The 24,733-nt window shown below is 38.1% G+C and overlaps 1 protein-coding gene across 3 annotated transcripts in view; it reads left to right on the top strand.

Moving 5' to 3' along the window:
* Positions 1-24,733, top strand: part of ralgapb (Ral GTPase activating protein non-catalytic subunit beta) — a 55,644-nt gene that overhangs the window by 4,462 nt on the left and 26,449 nt on the right. For all 3 annotated transcript variants that reach the window (XM_079627719.1, XM_079627717.1, XM_079627718.1), the window contains exons 2-11: positions 1,003-1,210; positions 6,013-6,215; positions 6,824-6,990; positions 9,569-9,755; positions 10,426-10,557; positions 11,390-11,568; positions 17,323-17,474; positions 18,469-18,676; positions 22,886-23,087; positions 23,645-23,812. In XM_079627719.1, coding sequence (XP_079483845.1) covers positions 1,034-1,210; positions 6,013-6,215; positions 6,824-6,990; positions 9,569-9,755; positions 10,426-10,557; positions 11,390-11,568; positions 17,323-17,474; positions 18,469-18,676; positions 22,886-23,087; positions 23,645-23,812 — 1,775 coding nt within the window. In that variant the 5' untranslated portion in view covers positions 1,003-1,033. The remainder of the gene's footprint in view (positions 1-1,002; positions 1,211-6,012; positions 6,216-6,823; positions 6,991-9,568; positions 9,756-10,425; positions 10,558-11,389; positions 11,569-17,322; positions 17,475-18,468; positions 18,677-22,885; positions 23,088-23,644; positions 23,813-24,733) is intronic.

Genomic DNA, 24,733 nt, shown 5'->3' with positions numbered 1-24,733 from the left:
CGATAGTTTGTGTGCGAGAGTGTGTGTGTGCGATAGTGTGTGCAACAGTGTGTGCGTGTGAGAGAGTGTGCGTGAGTGTGTGTGTGCGCGTTTTAATATTGTTGCGATACTGTTTTTTTATTTTTTTTATTTTCTGTTTTCATTTTACGGTAGTTAGTTTTAGTTAGTAATTTTTTTGCCATATATATATTTTTGTATATGTCTATAGTTTTTATTACAGTTTAAGTTTTTTTATATATTTTTTTATTTTATTACAAAGTTAAAGTAAATGCAAATTTGAAAATGTTGCTTTGGCAACTAGCTAAAATAAGTTTAGGTTTTTATATTTGATTTCAGTTAACATTTAATTAGAGTAACAAAATGTCTCTTTTTTTTTTAATGGTTTTAATTTTAAGTTCACTATAATTACCCTGAGATACACTGCTAAAGATTGTGTTAAATTATTCCTTATATATTTACTTATGTATATATATATTACTTATTTTTAGTTATTTTTTATTTTATTTTATATATATATATGTGACTCTGGACCACAAAACCAGTCACATGGGTATTTTTTTTTAAATTGAGATTTGTACATAATCTGAAAGCTGAATAAATAATCTCTTGATGTGTGGTTTGTTAGGATAGGACAATATTTGGTCGAGACACAACTATTGAAAATCTGGAATCTGAGGAGCAAAAAAATCAAAACATTGAGAAAATCTCCTTTAAAGTTGTGCATTTATGTTCACGATTGTGCTGCATTCACTCACAGAAATACATGTTTTATATATTTACGGTAGGACATTTACTAAATATCTTCATGGAACATGATCTTAATATCCTCATGATTTTTGGCATAAAAGAAAAATGGATAATTTTGACCCATACAATGTATAGTTGCTATTGCCACAGATATACCCGTGCGGCTCCAGACTGGGTTTGTGCTCCAGGGTCATGTATGTCTTTCTCTCAACCTTCAAACCTGTAAACATGCGTCTCATGCGCATCTCTCCTCAGGCCGCAGTGAGATCCAGTAGCAGTCGTGGTCATGTACTCTGAGTGGCGATCGTTACACCTGGTGGTCCAGAGTGACCAGGGTCACCTGAGTGTGTTACACACTTACCCAGCCGGCGTGGGGCGAGACGTGGCGAACGCTGTGGTGCGACCGCTGGGAAACAGCCTCGGGGGGGCGCCGGCTGAGTGCCTCCTCAAGACTGACAAGGAGGTAAGAAGTGTGTGTGTGTGTGTGTGTGTGTGTACATGTTTAGCTATACTTGTGAGGACCAAAGGATTGTACAACTTCAGATTTCCTACTTTGTGAGACTTTTGGTTGGTCCTCACAAGGAAAATTGATTAATAAACAAAATAAAATGTGTTCTTTTGAAAAATGATGTGTGATGGTAGGTTTAGGGGTCGTGTGTGTGTGTGTGTGTGTGTGTGTGATGGTAGGTTTAGGGGTCGTGTGTGTGTGTGTGTGTGTGTGTGTGTGTGTGTGTGTGTGTGTGTGTGTGTGTGTGTGTGTGTGTGTGTGTGTGTGTGTGTGTGTGTGTGTGTGTGTGTGTGTGTGATGGTAGGTTTAGGGGTCGTGTGTGTGTGTGTGTGTGTGTGTGTGTGTGTGTGTGTGTGTGTGTGTGTGTGTGTGTGTGTGTGTGTGTGTGTGATGGTAGGTTTAGGGGTCGTGTGTGTGTGTGTGTGTGTGTGTGTGTGTGTGTGTGTGTGTGTGTGTGTGTGTGTGTGTGTGTGTGTGTGTGTGTGTGTGTGTGTGTGTGTGTGTGTGTGTGTGTGTGTGTGTGTGTGATGGTAGGTTTAGGGGTCGTGTGTGTGTGTGTGTGTGATGGGTAGGTTTAGGGGTCGGGTTAGTGTGTGTGTGTGTGTGTGTGTGTGTGTGTGTGTGTGTGTGTGTGTGTGTGTGTGTGATGGTAGGTTTAGGGGTCGGGTTAGTGTGTGTGTGTGTGTGTGTGTGTGTGTGTGTGTGTGTGTGTGTGTGTGTGTGATGGTAGGTTTAGGGGTCGGGTTAGTGTGTGTGTGTGTGTGTGTGTGTGTGTGTGTGTGTGTGTGTGTGTGTGATGGTAGGTTTAGGGGTCGTGTGTGTGTGTGTGTGTGTGTGTGTGTGTGTGTGTGTGTGTGTGTGTGATGGGTAGGTTTAGGGGTCGGGTTAGTGTGTGTGTGTGTGTGTGTGATGGGTAGGTTTAGGGGTCGGGTTATTGTGTGTGTGATGGGTAGGTTTAGGGGTCGGGTTATTGTGTGTGTGATGGGTAGGTTTAGCGTGTGTGTGTGATGGGTAGGTTTAGGGGTCGGGTTAGTGTGTGTGTCTGTCTGTGTGTGATGGGTAGGTTTAGCGTGTGTGTGTGAGATGGATAGGTTTAAGGGTTGAGTGTGATGGGTAGGTTTAGGGGTTGTGTGTGTGTGTGTGTGTGTGTGTGTGTGTGTGTGTGTGTGTGTGTGTGTGTGTGTGTGTGTGTGTGTGTGTGTGTGATGGGTAGGTTTAGGGGTTGTATGTGTGTGTGTGAGTGTGATGGGTAGGTTTGGGGTGTGTGCGTGCGTGTGTGCGTGTGTGTGTGTGTGTGTCTGTGTGTGATGGGTAGGTTTAGCACGTGTGTGTGTGTGTGTGAGATGGATAGGTTTAGGGGTTGAGTGTGATAGGTAGGTTTAGTGTGTGTGTGTGAGTGTGATGGGTAGGTTTAGGGTGTGTGTGTGTGTGTGTGTGCGCGCATAATATCTCACATCTGTAAAGAGTCTTGAATTGAAACCCAAGGCTGCGGCAGGAAGAATTCAAGGTTGGGTTACTGGGTGGCATGTTTGAATTAATTCAGACGTACAACCTGTTAACTATTAACTTCTGCTGAGGTCTTAAAAGCTTTTCCTCAGAGCGATGCATGTGCAGTGTGTCTTTATATTTGATATGATTCACTTTTTAACACACCTGCCAATGACAGGATATTTGAGAAAGTTTATATAATAAATAAACAAATTTTTTTTGCTGATGATGCAACTGGTTTACTTTTTTGTCTTTGTCCTTTTACCTAATGTATATGTAATCTCATTTCATAATTATTTTATAATTTTTAAAGACATTTTACCTCTTTATTTGTATTATTTCTTAAATTTCACATTTTTTATATATTTTATGTAAAGCACTATGAATTGCCACTGTGTATGAAATGTGCTGAATAAATAAATTTGCCTTGCCTACATTTTTTTCATAGGATCATATGCACCATATGAGCAAAATTGTGATTTTTGTTCCTCATATTTTATACATTTGGTTGCTTAATGTGAGGAATATTCCCCAAGAAAAAACATTTGAGATAATTTTTCATGCAGGTTATAAATGTTTTCTTTAGTTTCTTTTCATTTGAATCTTCGATATGAATTGCGCATCCGCCCTTCACTCAGAATGAGTTTTTAACAGAATCCGATTTATACGTAAATTAAGATGAACAGATTTTTGCATTTAGTTCGTCAGTCGTGAAATTTAAAGCTACTGTTCTTTAAAGGTTGTTATATAATTATTATGTAATTATGTATTATGTTATTATTATGTAAGGACCAATTCATCAAGCATGCAAACTCACATCCTTGTGGAAGTTGTGGTCCTTATTTATTAACTTCAAAGCATCTCTTTATGTAATGTTAACCACTGATGCTCTCTTCATTTAACTCATTGTGAATTAGCCCTCCAGATTGGCTTACAGATTGACGGTATGCGCTCTATGCTGCAGTTCCTAATAAAGTTAAGGGTTTATTAGGAAGTTAAAGAACAGTTGCTGTGTTGTTTCCTCAGTTGCTCATTTGAATAATTTGGTTAGAAACAAAACTAACTGAGTTACTTATTGACCTAAAATGGAAGATGTGATGTTATTAGTGCAAACGTTTGAGTGTGTTTTTAGTTCCCTCTGTTGTTTGTGCATCTGGGTGAGTGTCATTCAGTGCTAGTTACAAGCGTGTGTGTGTGTGTGTGTGTGTGTGTGTCCTCATCGACTTCCATTGCATTGTGCATGGTTCCTGTAGGCTTCTGTGTACTGTGATAAGAGGAAAGGATATCCTGCCAATTCCCTCTCTGCCTCTGATTTTTTCCTGACCTTTTTTCCTGACCTCTGACCCGTCTCATTGCTCGTCCATGGTGACCGCTTCTCATTGGAATATAATTGTGCAAAAACCCAGGTCTAGTTGAATGCACCGCTGTTCTCTTTTCCTATTGTCAGAACGGGTCTGTGTCAGTGTGTTTTTACCAAGCGGCAACCTTCCCGTCTCTCTTGAATCCAACACGCAAGTGACTTAAAAACTGCAATTCATGAACTGGCCACTAGAGACCGGATGCAAAAGAGTCAATCCCTTATATTGCCATCGGCCATTACATATTTAAAACAGTAATATCCTATACTAAACCTAAACTAATATTGACATATGTCATTTAAAAGCTTACAATCTCTATTTTACATATTTGGTGACTGATTTTCAAAATAATTTACAGAGCAGCCGTAATTTATCAAGATTATTTTCATACTTCTAAGGCGTGTTCAGACCTTTATTTTGAAATAGTGATGAACATGAAAAATCATGAGAGAATGGTAGAAACCTCAGTTTGTTTTCATCCCTAGAGTTCAAAAGATAGCATCCGTTCAATTCTTTTAGGAAAAAAGGTCTGAAAATGTTTGAATATAAAGAAAAAAAATAATAGATTCAGCATTTGTGATGTGGCAGTGAGCTATAATGCACATACATCACGTATATATACGAAAATATATATTTTATATAAAATATGAATAATTAAATTTTTAACATTGTACATTTTCATAAACTCAAACTTCTATAACTTTTTTTGTTTAACTTTCTTAATTTATTTCACTTCTACAAAAATCTGCCAAATATCTTCTTAAAAACAAGACCAATCTTACATCTATATTTTCATGTCTATTAAAAAAAGGGGGATGCCGCTTAAAGGGATAGTTCACCCAAAAATTACAATTCTGTCATCATTTACTCACCCTCAAGTTGTTTCAAACCTGTATGAGTTTCTTTCTTCTGTTGAACACAAAAGAAGATATTTTAAGTAATGTTGGTGACCAGACAGTTGATGGACCCCATTGACTTCCATAGTATCTTTTTAGTGTCTGGTCACCAACATTACTTAAAATATCTTCTTTTGTGCCCAACTTTACAGCAGAAAAAAACATGTTTACAGCCTGGTGCAAAAAGTGTTTTTGGTCCATATTAAAGCAATAAGCCCCTTGAAGACGTGAATTTAGAACAGCAGGGCAACGTTGGCCTAAAACCCCCTTAGCTGTTCTAAATTCACTGTAAAACATGACTTCAAGGGGCTTATTGCTTTTATAAAATGGTTACTCCATAAAAATATTAATTGTAATATTTATTTTGTTTATTAAATAAACACCAGGAACAAAAAATATAATGTTATAACACATTTATTCCTCCGCCAAGCAACACGTGCAGCAACAAAGAATCACAAACGGCAGTTGCGCAATAATACTAATGTAATGCGCTCACAGGTGTGTGTTTGTTGAGTAATTTACAACGGCTTCGAACGCGGCTCAACCAATCAGAATTAAGGACTGGAACTATTCGTTCTATAAAGCTAATTTTGCCCTTCATGACGACTGTGAGCAGGTGAATTTGTTTATAACTCATTAGTTTAAAAGATATTAGTCCTTAAAGTTCTGCATAATTAAGGTGTGGCCAGGTGGATTGCTGCTGATGTCACTACTAGCCGTTTGTCTGCTGTCTGATTGGGTCGCGTCGCTTCACCTCCGCTGATCCGCCTCTTTGCCCATTTTCGTTTATCTGGGATTGACGCGCTAACAAGATGGCGCAGGCCGGCTCCGCCCACTTTGGGCTTCAAAAATGCTCTTCAGAAATGTCACGGACACTACGTCCATTTTTTTTTTTACAGTCTATGGTTAAAAACATGCATCAAACTTTTCCCTCTCAAACTCAAGGATTGTTGATCCATCTCAAACCGGTTTAGTTGCTCATTTATCCGTCTAATGCTGTCCTTGTCCTCCTCAGGTGAAATGGACCATGGAGGTGCTGTGTTACGGCCTGACGCTCCCCCTGGATGGAGAAACGGTTAAGTTGTGTGTGGACGTCTACACTGACTGGATAATGGCCCTAGTGTCTCCAAGAGACTCGATACCACAGCCCATCATTAAAGAGCCCAACCTCTACGTCCAAACCATCCTGAAACACTTGCACAACCTTTTCCTGCCCAGGTGTGTTTGGACTATGAGTTTAATTGCCCATGATGTACACAGTATTTACAATATACAGTCAAACCCCAAAAAATTCAGACTCCGGATATTTTTTTTTACTAGTGTGTGCAGGACATATTATACCCAAAAATTCTTCTACCAGTACAATTTATAAAAATTTGGGACCAATAATGATTCAAACACTTTGAGCTGATCATGTTCTGCTGAAGTGTTTCTTCTGTAATTGCTAATGCTCTTTTTACACACACACTGAACACAATGAAGCATTGCTTGGTAACTGGTTAAGCTAAACTGGTATTATCTAATTGTGTAGTTAAATTTACCAGCTGACAGATATTCAACATAATTCATGTGTGAGACAGTCTAACAGAAGGACGGACAAAACCTGTCAAATATCAACTGATTATTGTCATATTTCATTACCATTTTCTAAACTATGTGATAATGTGAGAAATGTTGAAGGTGTCTGAATACATTTTGGTTTGACTGTTGCATGCGTCTAAAACAACTCAGACTAGAACATTTCTATGTTCAAACTGTTGATAATTGTAGCACTTCCTGTTTGTGTTTTATGATTTAGTTTGAATATGAATGTTTCTTTCTTCCAGACCAGAGCACTTCAGCCTGGTGCACTTTAAACTGTGTCAGCAAGTGTTGTCTGCAGTGCAGAAGTTGGCGCGCGACTCGTCCGGCATGGCCAGAGAGACGTGGGAAGTGCTTCTCCTCTTTCTTCTGCGCATCAATGACACGCTACTGGCCCCGCCCACTGTGGGAGGTCCGTATGATGCCATGGACAAACACAATTGTTGTTTCCCTCCAAAATAGAACAAAGTTGTGTATAGACCTCTTTTCAGTTGGTAAACATGGTGACGTTTTTTTTGTGGGCGGAGCTTAGGTGGTGGCAGAACTGTTAGCATGAGTTAGCATGTTTTGTTTGCTTGTTTTTTAACAATGACTGGAGAAAAATCGATTTTATCTTAATGTGCAAGCTCACTCACTGTGCAGGACCCCGATTGTTATTTGCAAAAGTTAATTTTAACGGACGGAACCAGATTGGCCGACCCGTACACGCTCACTCAATAGATGGACGATCTGACAGGATTAACGTTAACGCTGCCTCCGGTTGAGTGGCCTGACTTCTACACCTACCCGATAGAGAAACTGAGGGCAGGGGCGCCGCTAAGGGGGGAAAAGTTAGGACGATTCTAAGGGCCCACGCACTTTTGGGGCCCCCAGAGATTGATTTTATTAATGGAATAGGTGCGGTGGGGGGCCCAACCTCATATTCTTTCATAGGGCCTAAAATTTCTAGCGGCGCCCCTGACTGAGGGCATATAAATCTTTAGATAACTATATGTGCTTAATGGTCTCGTACAAGACTTGTGTGGTACGATCCGAAGTTCTGCCTAGCCAGCGCCAAGGCCAGAAGACGACAATGTAAAGAGTGACATTACGGTGCAAATTTAATGATGTGAATATTTTCTAGAAATAAAAATTCCAGATACAGCATATTAATTTTTCATCGATTCTTGCACCCAACAACACCGCATGACATTTAATTATAATAATTTAAGCTTCTTATTATGTAGCCGAATCTGTGTTGGTTTGTATTAGCCACCTCCAGTTTTCTCTTTTTTTTGCCTTCAGCTAACGTTGTGACGTAACTGACGTCGGCTCAAAATTGGTCTATTGAACCAGAACTTGCAACAAAAAAAAATATATATATCTGTATTATGATTTTCTTTTTTAAAGGAACACGCCACCATTTTTTTAAATAGGGGTTGTTCACCGTCTCCCCTACATATAGATAGGTGGGCAAATGCATTTTTGTCTCGGTGCATGCATCGTCTTAGTCTGGCAGCGCTGCCGCTAGCTTAGCTTAGCATAATGAATGGAATCCTTTGTTGCCGGATAGCATGTCGTGATTTAAAAAAAACTAATTACTTCTTGTGGCCTGCGTATTCACAACGAGTACAAATAGCAATGCAGATTCCTTTAAGGCAAGACTAGAAATTTGTTGAGGTCAATTTGTAAAGAAAGACTACATGCCTGCGCACATATATATTATTCATATATACATACATATATATTCAAACCCACATACCTATAGACTACGTTTTTCAAATAAAAATCACCGCTTGCACCTTGGAACCTGTTTCAAAGTTGTGTTCTCGAGCACCAAACACTGTTTTGTGCAGATGAGCAGCCGGAGCGCATTAAGGTTTTTTGTTTTGTTTGTTAGAACGGTGTCGTATTAGCGGCCCCTAAGTTAATAACTAATGATCTTTACAAAGGAAGTGAATCAATCAAAACTTTAGCTGGACAATAACTTTATTCTAGAGCTGCTGTAAAGCCAAAACAATCTCTGTTGCTGTAATTTCCTATTATCACTTTAAAGCTGCTTTGAAACAATCTATATTGTTAAAAGCGCTGTATAAGTGAAGATCACTTGACTTGACTTACATTTACTAACAAACAAATGAGAGAAGGTGCATGTTTTGCATCTAAACAAACTGTGTGTCGTTTGCAAATGAACCTCCCGTGAAATGTGTAAAGTTGCTTTGGTTTCTTTTCCACAATCAAAAATCATGTGTGTTTCTTCAAATTAACCTGGCTGTCAAGATCACATCTATATGAGAGTTTATTAATGGGGTCATACTATGCACTTTTGAAGCATTTTAATGAAATATTATGTTGTCAGGTTTTAATTTAGTTATTTTTTTGGATTGGTTAATGTTCTTGCATACGAAAACTACCAGCACATGGGAAGGAGATTTATTTATTTTTCAGCTCAATACTCACTTTTTTAAAGTAATATTTAAGCAAAAACAAGCAGTACATTTCTGGGTATTTCCCAGTTGTCTAAAAGTGTCGTAATATAACCACAGTTGATTTAAAGTCCCCCTGTAGTCAATAATTTTAGTCCTTAAAGCTCCTCTTTGATCACCAAAATAATATATTTATGCATTTTTTCCTTGGAAAAAATTCTCCATGCTTTAAAATATCTTGAATGTAACTCGACACCCTTGCCTCATTTAGTATACGCAGTTCTATGAATATGCAAATGAGCCCCGCCTCCACTCACTCACTCACTCAGCTCAGAGATCCACTGGTTGACGATCACACGTTGATCTGATTGGTTACAAGGTAGTGTGTGACGTCAGAAACACCAGCGATTTCAACCTGTGTTTTTGAGACTGTCTTTGGTTCACTGCAGTTTTAAGCAGAAAATACTCAGCAATGCTGTCCACTTATGAACTTACACATGGTGTGTGTTAAAGCGTATTAATAACACCACATAGACACATAAACAACATTAAAAACTGGATTTTCACCACTTTTTCATCCCGTAGGTGGTATAGCAGAGAAGCTGGCAGAGAAGTTGATCAGCGTGCTGTTTGAGGTTTGGTTCCTGGCCTGCACGCGCTGTTTCCCGACGCCGCCATACTGGAAAACCGCCCGAGAGATGCTGGCCAACTGGAGACATCACCCTCCGGTGGTGGAACAGTGGAGTAAAGTGATCGCAGCTCTCACTTCCAGGTACTGTATAGTCTCACGTAGCCAGACTTTCAGACAGACGGCAGAAGAGGCTTATCTGTTTGGTCACCATGGCAATTTCAGTTAGGACCTCATTTAGGACAAAAGCTATTAGAGAATGGCATTTCTTAAAGCGTTAGTTCACCCAAAACTGTAAACTCTGTCAGTAATTACTCTCCCTCGTGTTGTTCAACCCCGTAAGACTTTAGTTCATCTTCGAAACACAAATGAAGATATTAGTGATTAAATCTGAGAGCTGTCTCACTCCTCCATCGGCTTCTGTTGTAATTGAAACTTGCCAGCCCAGAAAGTTAGTAAAAACATTGTTAAAATAGTCCGAGTGACTACAGCGGCTCAACCTTAAGTTTATCAAGCGACGAGAATACTTTTTGTGTACAAAAAACAAACAAAATAATGACTTTATTCAATTATTAATTTTCTTCTGAGTGTGTTCACGTAGTGTAAGAGCGCAGCGCTTCTAGGTTGTACATCAGAACGTAGGCTCACTATTGGCCAGCATCACACGCATGACCAGCGTCGACCAATAGTGAGCCTCCGTTCTGACGTACAACCCAGAAGCGCTGGGCTGTTACACTACGTGAACTCAGACATTCTTTTCACTGATGTCGAAGCTTTTATTTGTTTGACTTTATTTGTTTTGTTGTCCACACAGGCTGCTGCGCTTCATGTACGGCCCGTCGTTTCCTCCGTTTAAAGTGCCAGAGGAAGACGCCAGCCTCATCCCCGCCGAGATGGACAACGACTGTGTGTCTCAGACGTGGTATCGCTTTCTACACATGCTCAGGTCTGCAGTAAAACTGACTTTCTGTATTTAAAGGGTTAGTTCACCCAAAAATGTAATTACTCTCCCTCATGTTGTTCAACCCCGTAAGACTCTCCTTCATCTACAGAACACAAATGAAGATATTTTTGATGAAATCTTAGCGCTGTCTTACTCCTCCATAGGCTTCTAGGTAATCGATATCTGCCATCCCAGAAAAGTTAGTAAAGACATCGTTAAAATAGCCAAGTGGCTCTACCTTAAGTTTATCAAGCGACGAGAATATTTTTGTGCTAAAAAAACCACAAAAATAATGACTTTAACTATTCATTAGTAGTCAGAACGGAGGCTCACTATTGGCCAGCATCACACACATGACCAGCTTCAGCCAATAGTGAGCCTACGTTCATATGTACAACCCAGAAGCGCTGCACTGTTACACTGCATGAACTCACTCAGAGGAACACACAGAAGAACATCAAGAGTTGCATAAAGTCGTTATTTTTGGGGGGTTTTGCGCACAAAAAGTACTTAAGGTTGAGCCGCTGTAGTCAATTGGACAATTTTAACAATGTTTTTACTAACTTTCTGGGCCGGCAAGTTTCAATTACAATAGAAGCCTATGGAGGAGTGAGACAGCGCTCAGATTTAATCACTAATATCTTCATCTGTGTTCTGGAGATGAACGAAAGTCTTACGGGATTGGACCGAACCCTTTAATAGGTTGATTTTCCCCTGATTCCCGCTTCAGAAACCGAATCAAGCTCTGTTTGTTGAAATGCCATGACATGTCAACATGTCCATTCTGGTCATAGATACTAACACAAGTTGTTCACTCATCTCTCTCCCCCTTCAGTAACCCTGTGGACCTTAGCAATCCCGTCATAGTGAGTTCCACGCCAAAGTTTCAGGAGCAGCTGTTGGGGGGTAACGGCGTTCCTCACGAGGTCATTCAGCACCCCTGCCTCAAACAGCTTCCCCAGATCTTCTTCAGAGCGATGAGGGGCGTCAGCTGCCTCGTGGACGCGTTCCTCGGTAAGATCCGTGAATATCTACAACATTCAGGCCTCTTTTATGAAATGCATTGTTTTTTTGGATGCTACTGGCAGGGTTCCCACCAGTGATGCACGGGTCAATGTAACAACCCGCACCCGACCGACGTTTTCAACTAACCCGCCCGCAACTCGGACCGCAAAAAAAAGAAAGAAAATATGGTACCCGACCCGCTTCCTGACCCGCTAGCTAGTAAATGCTCATCGTAGCGTCATTGGGCCGTAGACGGAGGAACTAGGGGTGCACATTTTTCTGAATGCTGTATGATATCGCCTAGTGTTTTGTAATAAACGCTTGATTTATTCATTTATTTCGTTTCATTTTTTAACAATTAAGATGCTGCATGTGTTTATCCAGTCTAATCGAAGTGTGCGTCTCTCCCCCGACTTTCCCAACAAAAATCCCGCCCCCTCTGAAAATACATAAAACTGACATTACTGAGCTATACGCGTTTAAAAGTAGCCTATTAAAATGGCACAATGGCATTGCTCAGTTCAACGTGTTTGGAAATCGGGAATTTTGTCCCGCGTCAGCTTTTATTCAAAAGTTAATAACGCTCAACATTTAAAAGGTAAATAAGGATTTCCCACTTTCATCTGCAGACTGAGCTCGTGTGTCATCCTCGCGCCAGTTATTCAGACAATAAAGCGTAGGCCTATGTATTTCATAGAAAAGTGTGTCTAGTACTATATAAATTACAAAGGTTTAATTGGCATCTTTATTTCAAACGACCCGACCGACCGCGACCCGAATATCATTAAAAATATTTTTGGATGACTCGTAACCGCGGGTAACCGCTCATTTTGGATCAACCCGCGCATCACTGGTTCCCACAGGTCCTTGAAATCCTTGAAATTTTGTGAATCTGAAAAAAAAAGTCAAGGCCCTGGAAAGTTTGTGAAAATAAACACACATAGACACAGGTCCTTGAAAGTACTTGAATTAATTTTGTGCAAGAAGTTTTCTGGAAAAAAATCCATATTATTCCCTCCGGACGGATTAAAGTGTTATTTCGCCAATACTTCGTGGCCTATGCACACTAGCTTGCTTGATTTACGTTAGTGAAGCGAAATACAAGGACGATCACAGGCTTCATTGCACATCATATACGGTAAGTGTAATCAAGAATCGGATTATGATTCCCAGTCAATCATATTATCGGATTGTAAGGTGACTAAAGATTCAACCCTAATGGTTTGTACAACAAAGCCTCTGCATATTATAAGGCTTTCCATTGATTATTTATTGCACTACATTCTAATCTCAGATGTTGTTTTAGTCTCTCTGACGCTTCTGATTATTGTTTGAATCTCAGTCGCAGTGTCTTTTTATTTCTAGGTGTTGCTGTTTCTAAGAAACTCGAGTGTCGTGAAACTCTGCCTCCTTCTGGTACTCATACAACTGACTTTATTCAACTTTACTCTATTTCCCAGTCCATCTGAAATTAATTAATTTACAATTATCACATGTAATTACTATGATTTTTACATGTTACATACTATATTTAAAGAAACTAGCCAGTTAGTCATCATCAGAAACATTACTTGTTCTCTAAACTAGGAGTAAGACTTGTGAATAACAATTGCAGTGTGATATGTTTGACTATGCAACATTTCAGTGGAAATGTATATCATATCTGTAAGTCTATTTTTAAAGCAAAGCACAGTCTGGTTTAATTCACATAAGTTCAAGTACGTTCGGGCATTTAAAATCAGGCTTAAAGTGAATAGAAAAATGTATTGATTTGGTTCATTTGTTCGCACAGACAGTATTCAAGACTCTATTCTGCAGCTTTTATTAAGTGAAAATGTAACCCTGGACCGCAAACCCAGTCTGGAGCCGCACGGGTATATCTGTGGCAATAGCAACTATACATTGTATGGGTCAAAATTATCCATTTTTCTTTTATGCCAAAAATCATTAGATATTAAGTTCATGTTCCATGAAGATATTTAGTAAATGTCCTACCGTAAATATATAAAACATGTATTTTTGTGAGTGAATGCAGCACAATCGTGAACATAAATGCACAACTTTAAAGGAGATTTTCTCAATGTTTACATTTTTTTGCTCCCTCAGATTCCAGATTTTCAATAGTTGTATCTCGACTCGGAAAAATATTGTCCTACCATAACAAACCACACATCAATTGAAAGCTTATTTATTCCGCTTTCATATGATATATAAATCTCAATTTCAGAAAATTGACCCATGTGACTGGTTTTGTGGTCCAGGGTCACACATATTCAATTGAAATTTGTTCCAAAAATGAACAAAGACCTCATTGTCTCAGTATAGTTAGTTAGAATAATCCTAACGGCACATGCTCAGTGGTTCATCGCTCTTAGCTCACTATGGCCTGACATGATGTGTCCTTCTCAGTTTCTAACATTTCTTTAGAGGTCTTGTTTTATGTTTCCTCAGGAGTCACAGTGTCTAGGAGCAATATTCGAGACAGACTTCCCTCTATAGGTACACTAAACCTGTCCAAACCCAATCAGTTAGTGACTAACAGTGGGTTCAACTACCCAACACGCTGATTCTGTTCATGGAGGTGTTTGGCTGTAACCGTAATCACATCAGAAATAATGTTTATCTTTGGAGTTTTTCAAATTATGGTCATAATGTATATTGTAATTCTTCTTTTTTTTGAGGTTACGGTTTCTTTTTGTGTGTAATCCCATTTTTCCCCCCAGGTGTCGCTGTTTCTCGGAACAATTTACGAGACAGGCTCCCATCTTATGGTATTTGTTAACGCGCCTTTGACTAATCAAGAGGGAGTTTGATGAGGACTGTAGATTTCGCGAGGTGTTTAGTGCAAACGCAAGCACTTTTAGATCAAAAATCCCTTAGTGTTGTGGAAATCAATTATACGTCATTAATTATCTAAATTGCCTTGTTTTTTCTCCCATGCAAGAGTAAAGGCTCGTTCACACTAAGGATGATAAAATAAAAATCATATAAAAGAATAGCAGACTACAAAAATATCATTGGAATCACTTTCGGATTGTTTTTGAACTATAAAAACTTTCACAGCCAATCAGAATCCATGCAGCTTTAAAGAGCTCAAGCATTTAAAGAGACAGATGACAATACCTCTAATAGTTATCGGTATCTTTATACTGTAGTTATTGTTCTTGGTGTGAACGGACCTTAAATCTTGGCCGAGAATGAATGTGAGCATACTTATTGGTTGGTATCATCCAGTCTGCCTCCATATGTCATGTTGAGGAACAAAGTCAAACTGATTTTAGACCCCAATTCTGTTTAAAGACCCCATTAAATAAGAATATTGTGGTTTTTAGTCATTATCTGTGTTTTTATAAGATCGTCTACATCCTCAATTATGCCAAAAAACACATATGCATATTTAAAATGTAAATTAAATGAGAACTTCATGAATAATAACATTATTGTTCTTCAGTATGTACTTTATTTACATTCTCAACCATCTAAGAATTTATTAAATTTGAACTATCAATCCATTTGCTATTTTGTAAGCTAAAGGCTATTGCATATTTGAAAAAAGCAGACGAGGCCTTTGATGTCCTACTCCAACTTCATGTTTCTTTAATATGGGGTCTTTAAAGTCCCCTGTGAGGTGACAGAGGTGGAGGTAAACATAATTAAATGGCTCTGAAATATCAGCTTTCCTCTTATAGGCAATAATCAATAAACTGCCGGTTTAAATCTTTCTGGAGAATAGGATGTCAAGGAGGGAGATCTGCTTCTTTGTCTGACCAATCAGTATGACCACAGAGGGTTTAGGCAAATAACCAGATTTGAATGCAGGGGTTACCAGCATTTTCTGCCAATCAGATGCTGAGCTGGGACGCTGTATGGAAATGATCAGCGATGATCTGATGTCTTTATTGGAGTGTGTAGCAGAGTTGCATCTCTTTGAAATGCTGTGAACAGGTTTCTCTCGCGTTATAAGCATGACTGAACGAGTCGTAATTAAGATCTTGCCATACAAAATGATCACCCTAAAGCCCTGTTCACACCGCCAGCGATTTTGTCGCTGTATGTCGCTAGTCTCGCGTTGTGGGGGTTGGTAGTGCTGTCGCTCTAATGTTATTGGTTGACTGCACGTCTGGCCATATCTATACTAAATGCCATCACAAGTGATACAACTATATCATTTTAATTTGACTAGAAATTATAGGCTCAAAAGAAACGGTATGCTTTCGGGAGAGTGTTTTTATATTACCATCGCAGTATTCAGTGGATTAAATCATTTACTAGATTAACGATCGATCAAGCAACCAATTAAACTCACTCATACGGTCATAAATAACTAAAACGTCATTCGTATTTGACAAATAATAAGTTTTCTTGTCTCTAATAGTCAACACAACACTGTAAAGTGAACTGCAGCAGTGCTAAACTTGCATCAAAAACTTACAACACTCGAACTATAAATGCATGAATTAAACTCACTGAGACTGTCGACAGTTTCTTTTCCATTCATAATTTTATTATATCTATGAATGTGGTTAGTCATAAGTGAAATCGCCCTCGAACTCTGTCTTGCCCTTCGAGACGGTGACGTAACGTGAGCTCCACTGAAAGTCTTCTTTCCTATTGGTTGTCGCTCGTGAAAATCGCTTCTCATTTGCATGAAGTTGAAATTTCTGAACTTTTGTCGCTTGTCTCCTGTCGCTTGACACGCCCACATTCTGTCGCCAACGGTCACTGTCGCTCGTGTCGCCGGAAGTCGCCAGCGCTCCATTGAAATGAATGGGATCTTGTCGCTGCGTGTCGCTGGCGGTGTGAACGGGGCTTTAGAGTTCTGGAATAAAATTGTAAAAGGATTATAATTAAAATGCAACCTAGTTTCTAAACTTGTCATTTGTGCAAAGGACAATTCAAAAATCATTGCCCATTATATATTCTTTTACTCAGACTAACTAAGAAGTGAGTGAAATGAAGGCTAGTAATGCGAGGGACATCTGTGTTTGAGTTCAAGATTATAGTGTGTGAATTAAAGGAATAATTCACCCAACAATGATAATCATATGCTCGCCATCATGTCAATTCAAACGCATTTCTTTGAGTTTCTTTGTTGTTGTTTTTAGGAGAATGTTTACTTTTTTACATACTATGAAAGCAGACGGTGGTCAGGACAAAAAAAAAATCATCATAGTGCACTACATTTAATTTGTCATCAACTTGCAGTCTTGACTTCTTAGCTGGTGAGAATTAATGGCATTTGACGTCTTTGAAATTAAAACTTGCCACAACAAACTCATACAGGTTTAGAACGACATGAGGGCGAGTAAATGATGACAGAATTATAATTTTTGGGTGAATAATCTCTTTAAAGTTGGTGAATCTTGCACTACTGACCCAATCAGTACTCACCATGAAGCAACATGGATATAAATGTGCTAAAAAATATCTATTTTACAGCGTGTAACCTGATTTGCAGTATTGTTTTGTCATAGAGCTGAATTGTTAGGCCTTGCTGATGACGTTGAAATGGCCAAATCCAAGAATCAAATGTCACGACATCCAAAAAGACATAATCTTTGCATTTTCTCATATTTTAGAGCTGAAATGGATATGCTGCGATATTGTCCTGCAATTAAATAAATATTGGGCATGTTGGCAGGTGCTTTATGCCTGAATATGTGTCCAGACGTGTTCTCGGTCTTCTTTTCTGTGTCATACTTAACCATTATGTTTTAATTCTTTGGTTTTCTTGCTTCTCTACTTGTTTCGCTTGTCTCACAGGTATATCCCGCCCCCGATCGGACAGTGCTCCGCCCACACCTGTCAATAGGCTCAGTATGCCGCCGCCCACAATAATAACCAACACCACACCCCCCCATAACCGCAGGCACCGCCCCACCGCTGTTGCGAAGACAACCAGCAAAGCCTCAACGGTATGAGCATTGTACATCTTTAAGGCCAGACAAGAGATTTGTTGAGGTCAATTTGTAAAGAAAGTCTACACGCCAGCACACATATATTCAAACGCGCAATCCTATAGATTTAAAGGAACACTCCTCTTTTTTTTTGGAAATAGTCTAATTTTCCAGCAAAATAGTTGAGTTTTACCGTTTTCTAATACATTCAGTCATATTGGCTATCGCAACTTTTCATTTTCTGTCAGTCTTAGTACACGATATAACTACAGAAGAGTCAAGTTTTAAATAGGAAAAATATCGAAACTCTATGGTAATTTTTTTGAGAGAGATGCTAACGGTCTAATCCGATTCAATGATCTATGCTAAGCTATGCTAAAAGTGCTACCGCCAGACCCGGAGATCGGCTGAATGGATTTGAAAACAGTAAAACTCAACTGTTTAATTGTAGGGGAACTGGAAAATGAGCCTATTTCCAAAAAAGTGGAGTGTTCCTTTAACACGTGATGCGCATGTGCACGCCGTCAACTTTCTCGCTGGTTCGCGTTTTTTGAAGTTTGTGCGGAGATAACTTCTTCTTTTTTTTTTTTTCAAGGACCTTAGAACCTATTTCAAGCTTTGCGTTCTCGAGCCACCAGGCACTGTTGTTGTGCGAATGAAACCACGCTAAGGGTTTTCTGTTAGAACAGGTCGTGTTAGCGGCCCCTAAGTTAATAACTAATGATCTTTTGCAACGGAAGTGAATATTAAGTTAAATGTTCAATTTAATGTCCCCAACTAAGCAAGCCAAGCCAATGGCAACAAAGGTGGAAAAACAGCTTTTCTTTTTTAACAAAAAATGAATCATCTCTGAACTTACTTAAGGACTGTGATGCAATTTTCTTCTGGAAACAAACTTTTGTATTGCATTATGTTTTTATTGTACAGCACATTGGTCAACCTAGGTTGTGATTAATGGTGCTATTATATAAATAAAATTGACATTGACATTAATTTACTCTCCACTCCACAGACTGGCCAGACCAAAGGGTCGCACCAGCCGTCTTCCACGTCCCCTCTCTCCAGCCCAAACCAGACGAGCTCCGAGCCCCGACCGCTCCCGGCGCCGACCCGGCCCAAGGTCAACAGCGTACTGAACCTGTTTGGCCAGTGGCTGTTTGACGCTGCGCTGGTTCACTGTAAACTGCACTCCGGCCTGAGCAGAGACAGCAGCATGACTGGTATGACTGTAATGCCCGTTATAATCAATCCTGCGGTCACCCGTTTTCCTTTGTTTTCATTTCTCTACTTATTTTTACCTGTTGATGGTTGAGTTTTTATTTATTTTTCTTTTACAAAATATTCCTACCTGCAAGATTGTACCGCATTCAGGGTTGGTGTTAAACTAGCGTAGATTCTGTGAAACAATCGTTTAGTATTTTGAGATGTTCTAGATTTTATGATTGTTTGTAAGTGAACATCTTATTTCAAAATATGCCAGCCATACACGCATAGAGACCTAAAATTGTATTTAAAATACAATTAAATGACAGCAAATTGTATTTCTGTAGCTCAAGCTCAAGTACATGAGAAACTGGAAAAATTAGAATATGGTGCAAATGCAATTTATTTCCGTAATTCAACTTAAAAGGTGACACTAATATATTATATAGACTCATTACATGCAAAGTGAGATATTTCAAGCCTTTATTTGTTATAATTTTGATGATTATGGCTTACAGCTTATGGAAACCCCAAATAAAAAATTTGAATATTGTGAAAAGGTTTTCATAAGCTGTACAAATTAAGGCTTGAAATATCTCACTTTGCATGTAATGAGTCTATATAATATATTAGTTTCACCTTTTAAGGTGAATTACTGAAATAAATGAACTTTTGCACCATATTCTAATTTTTCCAGTTTCTCCTGTATATCATGACACTAGCAAAAATAGCCTAGGTCATGGGTTCGGTCCTAGGAATGCATGAACTGATAAAAATGTGTTCCTTAATGCGATGTAAGGGTGTGTTCACACTTAGTAGTTTTGCTTCAATTAATATGAATTCTGGTGCGTTTGCTCTGTTAGTGCGGTTCATTTGAATAAGTGCCATCCGAACCGAACTGTGCGCTTCTTGGTGCGGTTCATCTCAAATATGAGCGCAACATGGACCAAAGACATCAGAACCACGTGTTCATGCAGCATTTTGCACACAGCATTGGTTTGGATGTTTGGTAAGTTGTGTCCTAAAAATATACGTCATAAAAGCTGCTTTTGTATCTTTAGGTTCGGTGTTAAAAATGACTGAACGCTAAGCCCAACCAGGACTAAATGTATAATTTAAATGTTTGATCTGGATTAAAAGAACCGAACTACAAGTGTGAACATGCTTTAAGTCAGTTTGGATTAAAGCGTCTTCCAAATGCATACATGGAAATGGAAAAACATGCATTGATAAATATGTCGATAGATTTTGAAGCTGATGCAAATACCTCTGTTAATTGGACATGACAAATATTAGCCGATTAATTGATTATAATTGCTATTTTTACAGGTATGTTAAGTTAAAGTAGAGTTATGATTCAGCTGTTGCACTCATGTCAACTGAAAAGTTCTATTGTATGAATAAATTAGCAAATAGGCATTTAATTTGATGAGAATGTGGGATTAATCCAGTGTTTTATGTAGTGCATTGATTGAGTTGATAGCGTTGCGTACATCTTTTCTTTTCTTGCATTTGTTTTTGTTCAGGTTTAATTTGTGCATGATTGGGTAATTTTTTAATGGTCTCCCTGTGTCTGTAAAACCACAAAAACAGAACAATAGTTTACTGAACTCTACTATTATTACTGCTGTTCTTTGATTTGTTTCCATTTTATCTCTGTTATCTTGCAGCAACATTTTTCCAAATTCTTCTTTCTTATAAATCTTGTAAGTAGGAACACAAGCTTTACCAGTTGCAGTTATTTGGTTCATTTCAGTTTGTTTACTTCAATCTTTTTCTTTCGTTACACTTGTCACTCGTTCATTGTTGCCGTACTTGTTTTCTTGGGGCAAGAGACTTGCGCATAAACTTGCTTGAGTTAAAGGTCCGGGAGTGTTTTTGACTGCTGCCCAAATCTCATTGGCTCAACTGCAACAAATATTCAGGATCCTATAAGGCCGAGACACCGTGCCGATGCTTTACGAGTGTCACGTGACCCGAGAATGTTTGTTGCGTTTGATCCTTCTCCTTGATTCAACTTACCCGCCATCATTAAAACTAGTTCCTACCCATATCATCTCCTGAAGGACCTCTACTAACTGATCTTCTCCAAAGAAACACACCAACCAATGTTATTTTGAGTTTTTGCCCAGCATTTATTTGACAGCTTTTTGTTTTACGTTAGCGTTTGATTCATTTTTTTTCAGTTTTCATTTGTTCCTTTTATGTTATGTATGGATATTTCTGCATGTCGTGGTTGTTGGTGCAATTTGTTTCAGCCATAGTGTGCCTTAATGTCTTAATTTAGGATGCTGGACTATAAAAAATTGGCCTTTAATCAACGTTTGTCTGACATGAAATCCAACTGACATGCTCTGATAACAGGGATACTGACCAGGAGATGTTCTGTTCTGTCTCGAGTCGTTGCACATTATGGCGCTGCAATGAGATTTTGTGTGATCTGAACAAGCCCGAGTCCTCCAAATAGATACAAACGTGCCGGTGTCGCAAAAGTCCCATTAGATTAGCACTCGCTTCCTTCTGCAAATGAAATTATGCCTGTCAAACAAATGTAATAAACTCCTGTGGAAGGATAAATCTTTTATAATTTGAATATTTATAGCTACAAATGATGTAGTAACATTTGAACACAGTGACTTTCACTGGACCCCTTTCACTCAGTATTTATATATATATATATATATATATATATATATATATATATATATATATATATATATATATATATATATATATATATATATATATATATATATATATTAGGGCTGTGAAACGATTAATCGCGATTAATCGCATCCAAAATAAAAGTTTGTGTTTACATAATAAATGTGTGTGTACTGTGTATAATTATTTTGTGTACACACGTGCATGTATATATTTAAGAAAAAATAGTTATTTATATATAAAATGTTTATATTTATATATAATATAAATTATATATAAATGTATATACATGCAAATATTTCATAAAATATACAAGCATGTGTGTGTATTTATATACACAAAATAATTTTACACAGTACACACACATTTATTATGTAAACACAAACTTTTATTTTGGATGCGATTAATCGCGATTAATTGTTTCACAGCCCTAATATATATATATATATTTTTTTTTTTATATATATAAATATTAAATATATATATCTGTCAGAAGTTTGGAATAATTACGATTTGTTTTTGTGTTTCTTGAGCAGCAAAATCATCATATTATAGTGATTTCTGAAGGATCATTTGTAGTAATGATGCTGAAAATTCAGCTTTGATCACAAGAATAAATTACACTTTACTATATATTCACATAGAACAGTTATTTTAAATTGTAATATTTTTGTATTAATATATCATTTTATAGTTTAATATGACTGGTTTTGCTGTTCTTGTAATAAATTTTCTTTCAAAAACATAAAAAAAAACTTAATTCCAAAACTGTCCATTTTAATAATTATTTGAATGTTTATAACGTTAACGGTGTCATTTGCATTTTGAAGTTGCATTGTCTATATGCATCCACATATTTTGCCCGTTTAATAATACATCATGCAATTTGTCTTATAATTGGCAGTGCGTCAAAAGATCAAGTTAGAATAGTTGAAATGGTTTACATTACAGCTCTTGAACTTTGTGCAGTGCTGTAGTTTGATGCTTTTCTCCTTATAAAGTTCAGTGCATTGAACGTTGACACCTTAAGGTGAATATGATTGTTTATCATTAATATATTTTTTTAATATTCCAGCATTGATATTTATTTGAGCAGAAATTAAGTCTCAGCACATTCACAATACACATTGTTTCAAAGCAGCTTTACTGAAAATCATGATGTTAATGTTTAAAAGCTTAATATATTCATGCTTTATAGTCGTATTTAGCAGATTAGAGCAAATTAGATGCCGTTTTTTATTTTTCTACCTGTAAAATCTCTTTGTCGGTAATCCCTGTCATGGCCTCCTGCAATACGCATGAGAGAAGTGTCACTTAGTGTTTGCCTCTCTCTCTCTCTCTCGTTCTCTCTCTCTCTCGTTCTCTCTCTCTCTCGTTCTCTCTCTTCTTCTTCTCTCTCTCTCTCTCTCTCTCTCTCTCTCTCTCTCTCCCTCTCCCTCTCCCTCTCCCCTCTCTCTCTCTCTCTCTCTCTCTCTCTCTCTCTCTCTCTCTCTCTCTCTCTCTCTCTCTCTCTCTCTCCCTCTCCCTCTCCCTCTCCCCTCTCTCTCTCTTCTCTCACTCAGCCCTGGCGACTCAAGCTGGAGTTGAACTGAGACGTAAAGGGTCTCAGATGTCCACGGACACCATGGTCTCCAACCCCATGTTTGACGCCAACGAGTTTCCTGATAATTACGAGTCTGGTCGAGCCGAAGCGTGTGGGACGCTGTGCAGGATCTTCTGCAGTAAAAAGACTGGAGAGGAGATACTTCCAGTGTACCTGTCCAGGTAATCACTAGTTGTTCTCAAGGAATCACCTCTTCAGTTTGCTCCGAATCTGACGGCAATCGTAAGAAAATGGATGAGTAGCTACCGGTACATAATCAAATTCACAAATATTACACCATTTAAACATTTATCAAATACTGGCTACTGAGTTACTAAAACAATCTTTGTCAAATAATACACTTGTTTGTTCACAGTTTAATTGTTCTTGTTTCCATTTGTTTAATTTCAAGATCTGAGGTGTATTATCTATTGTTGCTTTTACAGCTCAAAGCTGGAGCACTAAATGATATTCAAAGTCACATGACACGCTTTTAACATTAAATAAAGCACATAAACAGCACCTGAGATTATCATTGCCACACTTTGTGTTTGTTGTTCCAGCGCGACGTCTCAGAAAAATAGAAACTGTTTCTAAAATAGAGTCGTCGCGGCTGGTTAGGACAAAAACTCTGATTAACATTTTATCGCGTTGCGTGTATTTAGGACACTGTGTTACACTACATGAAAGTAATATCCGAAAAAGTTAACTTTTGTTCTGTATCTGATTGTTCTGTTAGGTTCTACATGGTCCTGATCCAGGGTCTTCAGATATCAGACTTCATCTGTAGGCCAGTTCTAGCCAGCATCATCCTGAACTCTTCGGCTCTGTTCTGCTCCGATCTCAAAGGGATCAATGTTGTGGTTCCATACTTCATATCTGCACTGGAGACCATCTTACCTGATCGGTGAGCAATGCTTTCTGATGTCTGGATACAAACCTTGTCTACATTCTTGCGGTGAAAATATTCAAATATTTTCTGGGATTTTGTAAATAATGATTATTAGACTGTATTTAGCTGACTGTGTTTTTGTGCTGGTACCTTTGGCTGTCGTGCACATCTGACCACCAAAGCTTTTGATACTTGTGCGTTGTTTGGTTTACAGCAGTGTCAGAAATTAACTTTCATTAAGGGGGGTATTTGCCACCTAAAATTGATTTCAAGGGGGATTTCTTTCTAACATTATGAGATGTATGCCTCATATTTTATGTCCAATTCTTACATTAAATCTATAATTCAATTGGAATAATAATTCACTATAGGCTGTAACCAATCGATTTAAGAGTGTCAACAAAATACGTTTTAGAAGTGGCACAGAAGCTGCATCTAAAGCTGCATTTAGATGTATTTGCTATGAGTATGATTATTTAAATATATATATTTTGAATATTGCAATATAGTTGGCGAAATAGCCCAAAAACACAGTATCTTTTCCAAAATGTAACTCAATATTACCTTCTTGTTTATTAAACTGTTTTATAAAACCAATGTCACATTTGCAAGCTGATATTCAGGGAAAAAGCACTCATGCTTTTGATATATTGCTGAACTATAGGATATAGAAATATAAGATAAGGACTCATACGGAGTCATTTTTGCCCTCAAAAGTACACGATTTTTGGGGTCATTATATTAGGCCACATCACGCATGCACTCTAGGTGTATTTTAGTCAGTTTTTTTTGCATTGTGAGTGACATACTCGATAACATCAGCTTCCACATTTTTAAAACAACAGCTATTATCAGGTTCAGTTCCTTTATTTGTACCCGTTGGTAGATTTGTTTTGCAGTGTCAGAGTTATAAACATTATAAACAGAGTAACAAAC

The sequence above is a fragment of the Phoxinus phoxinus genome (assembly GCF_949152265.1).
Source record: "Phoxinus phoxinus genome assembly, chromosome: 11".
NCBI lineage: Eukaryota > Metazoa > Chordata > Actinopteri > Cypriniformes > Leuciscidae > Phoxinus > Phoxinus phoxinus.
The sequence above is the reverse complement of the archived record's forward strand: the minus strand, read 5'-3'. Positions and strand labels throughout refer to the sequence as shown.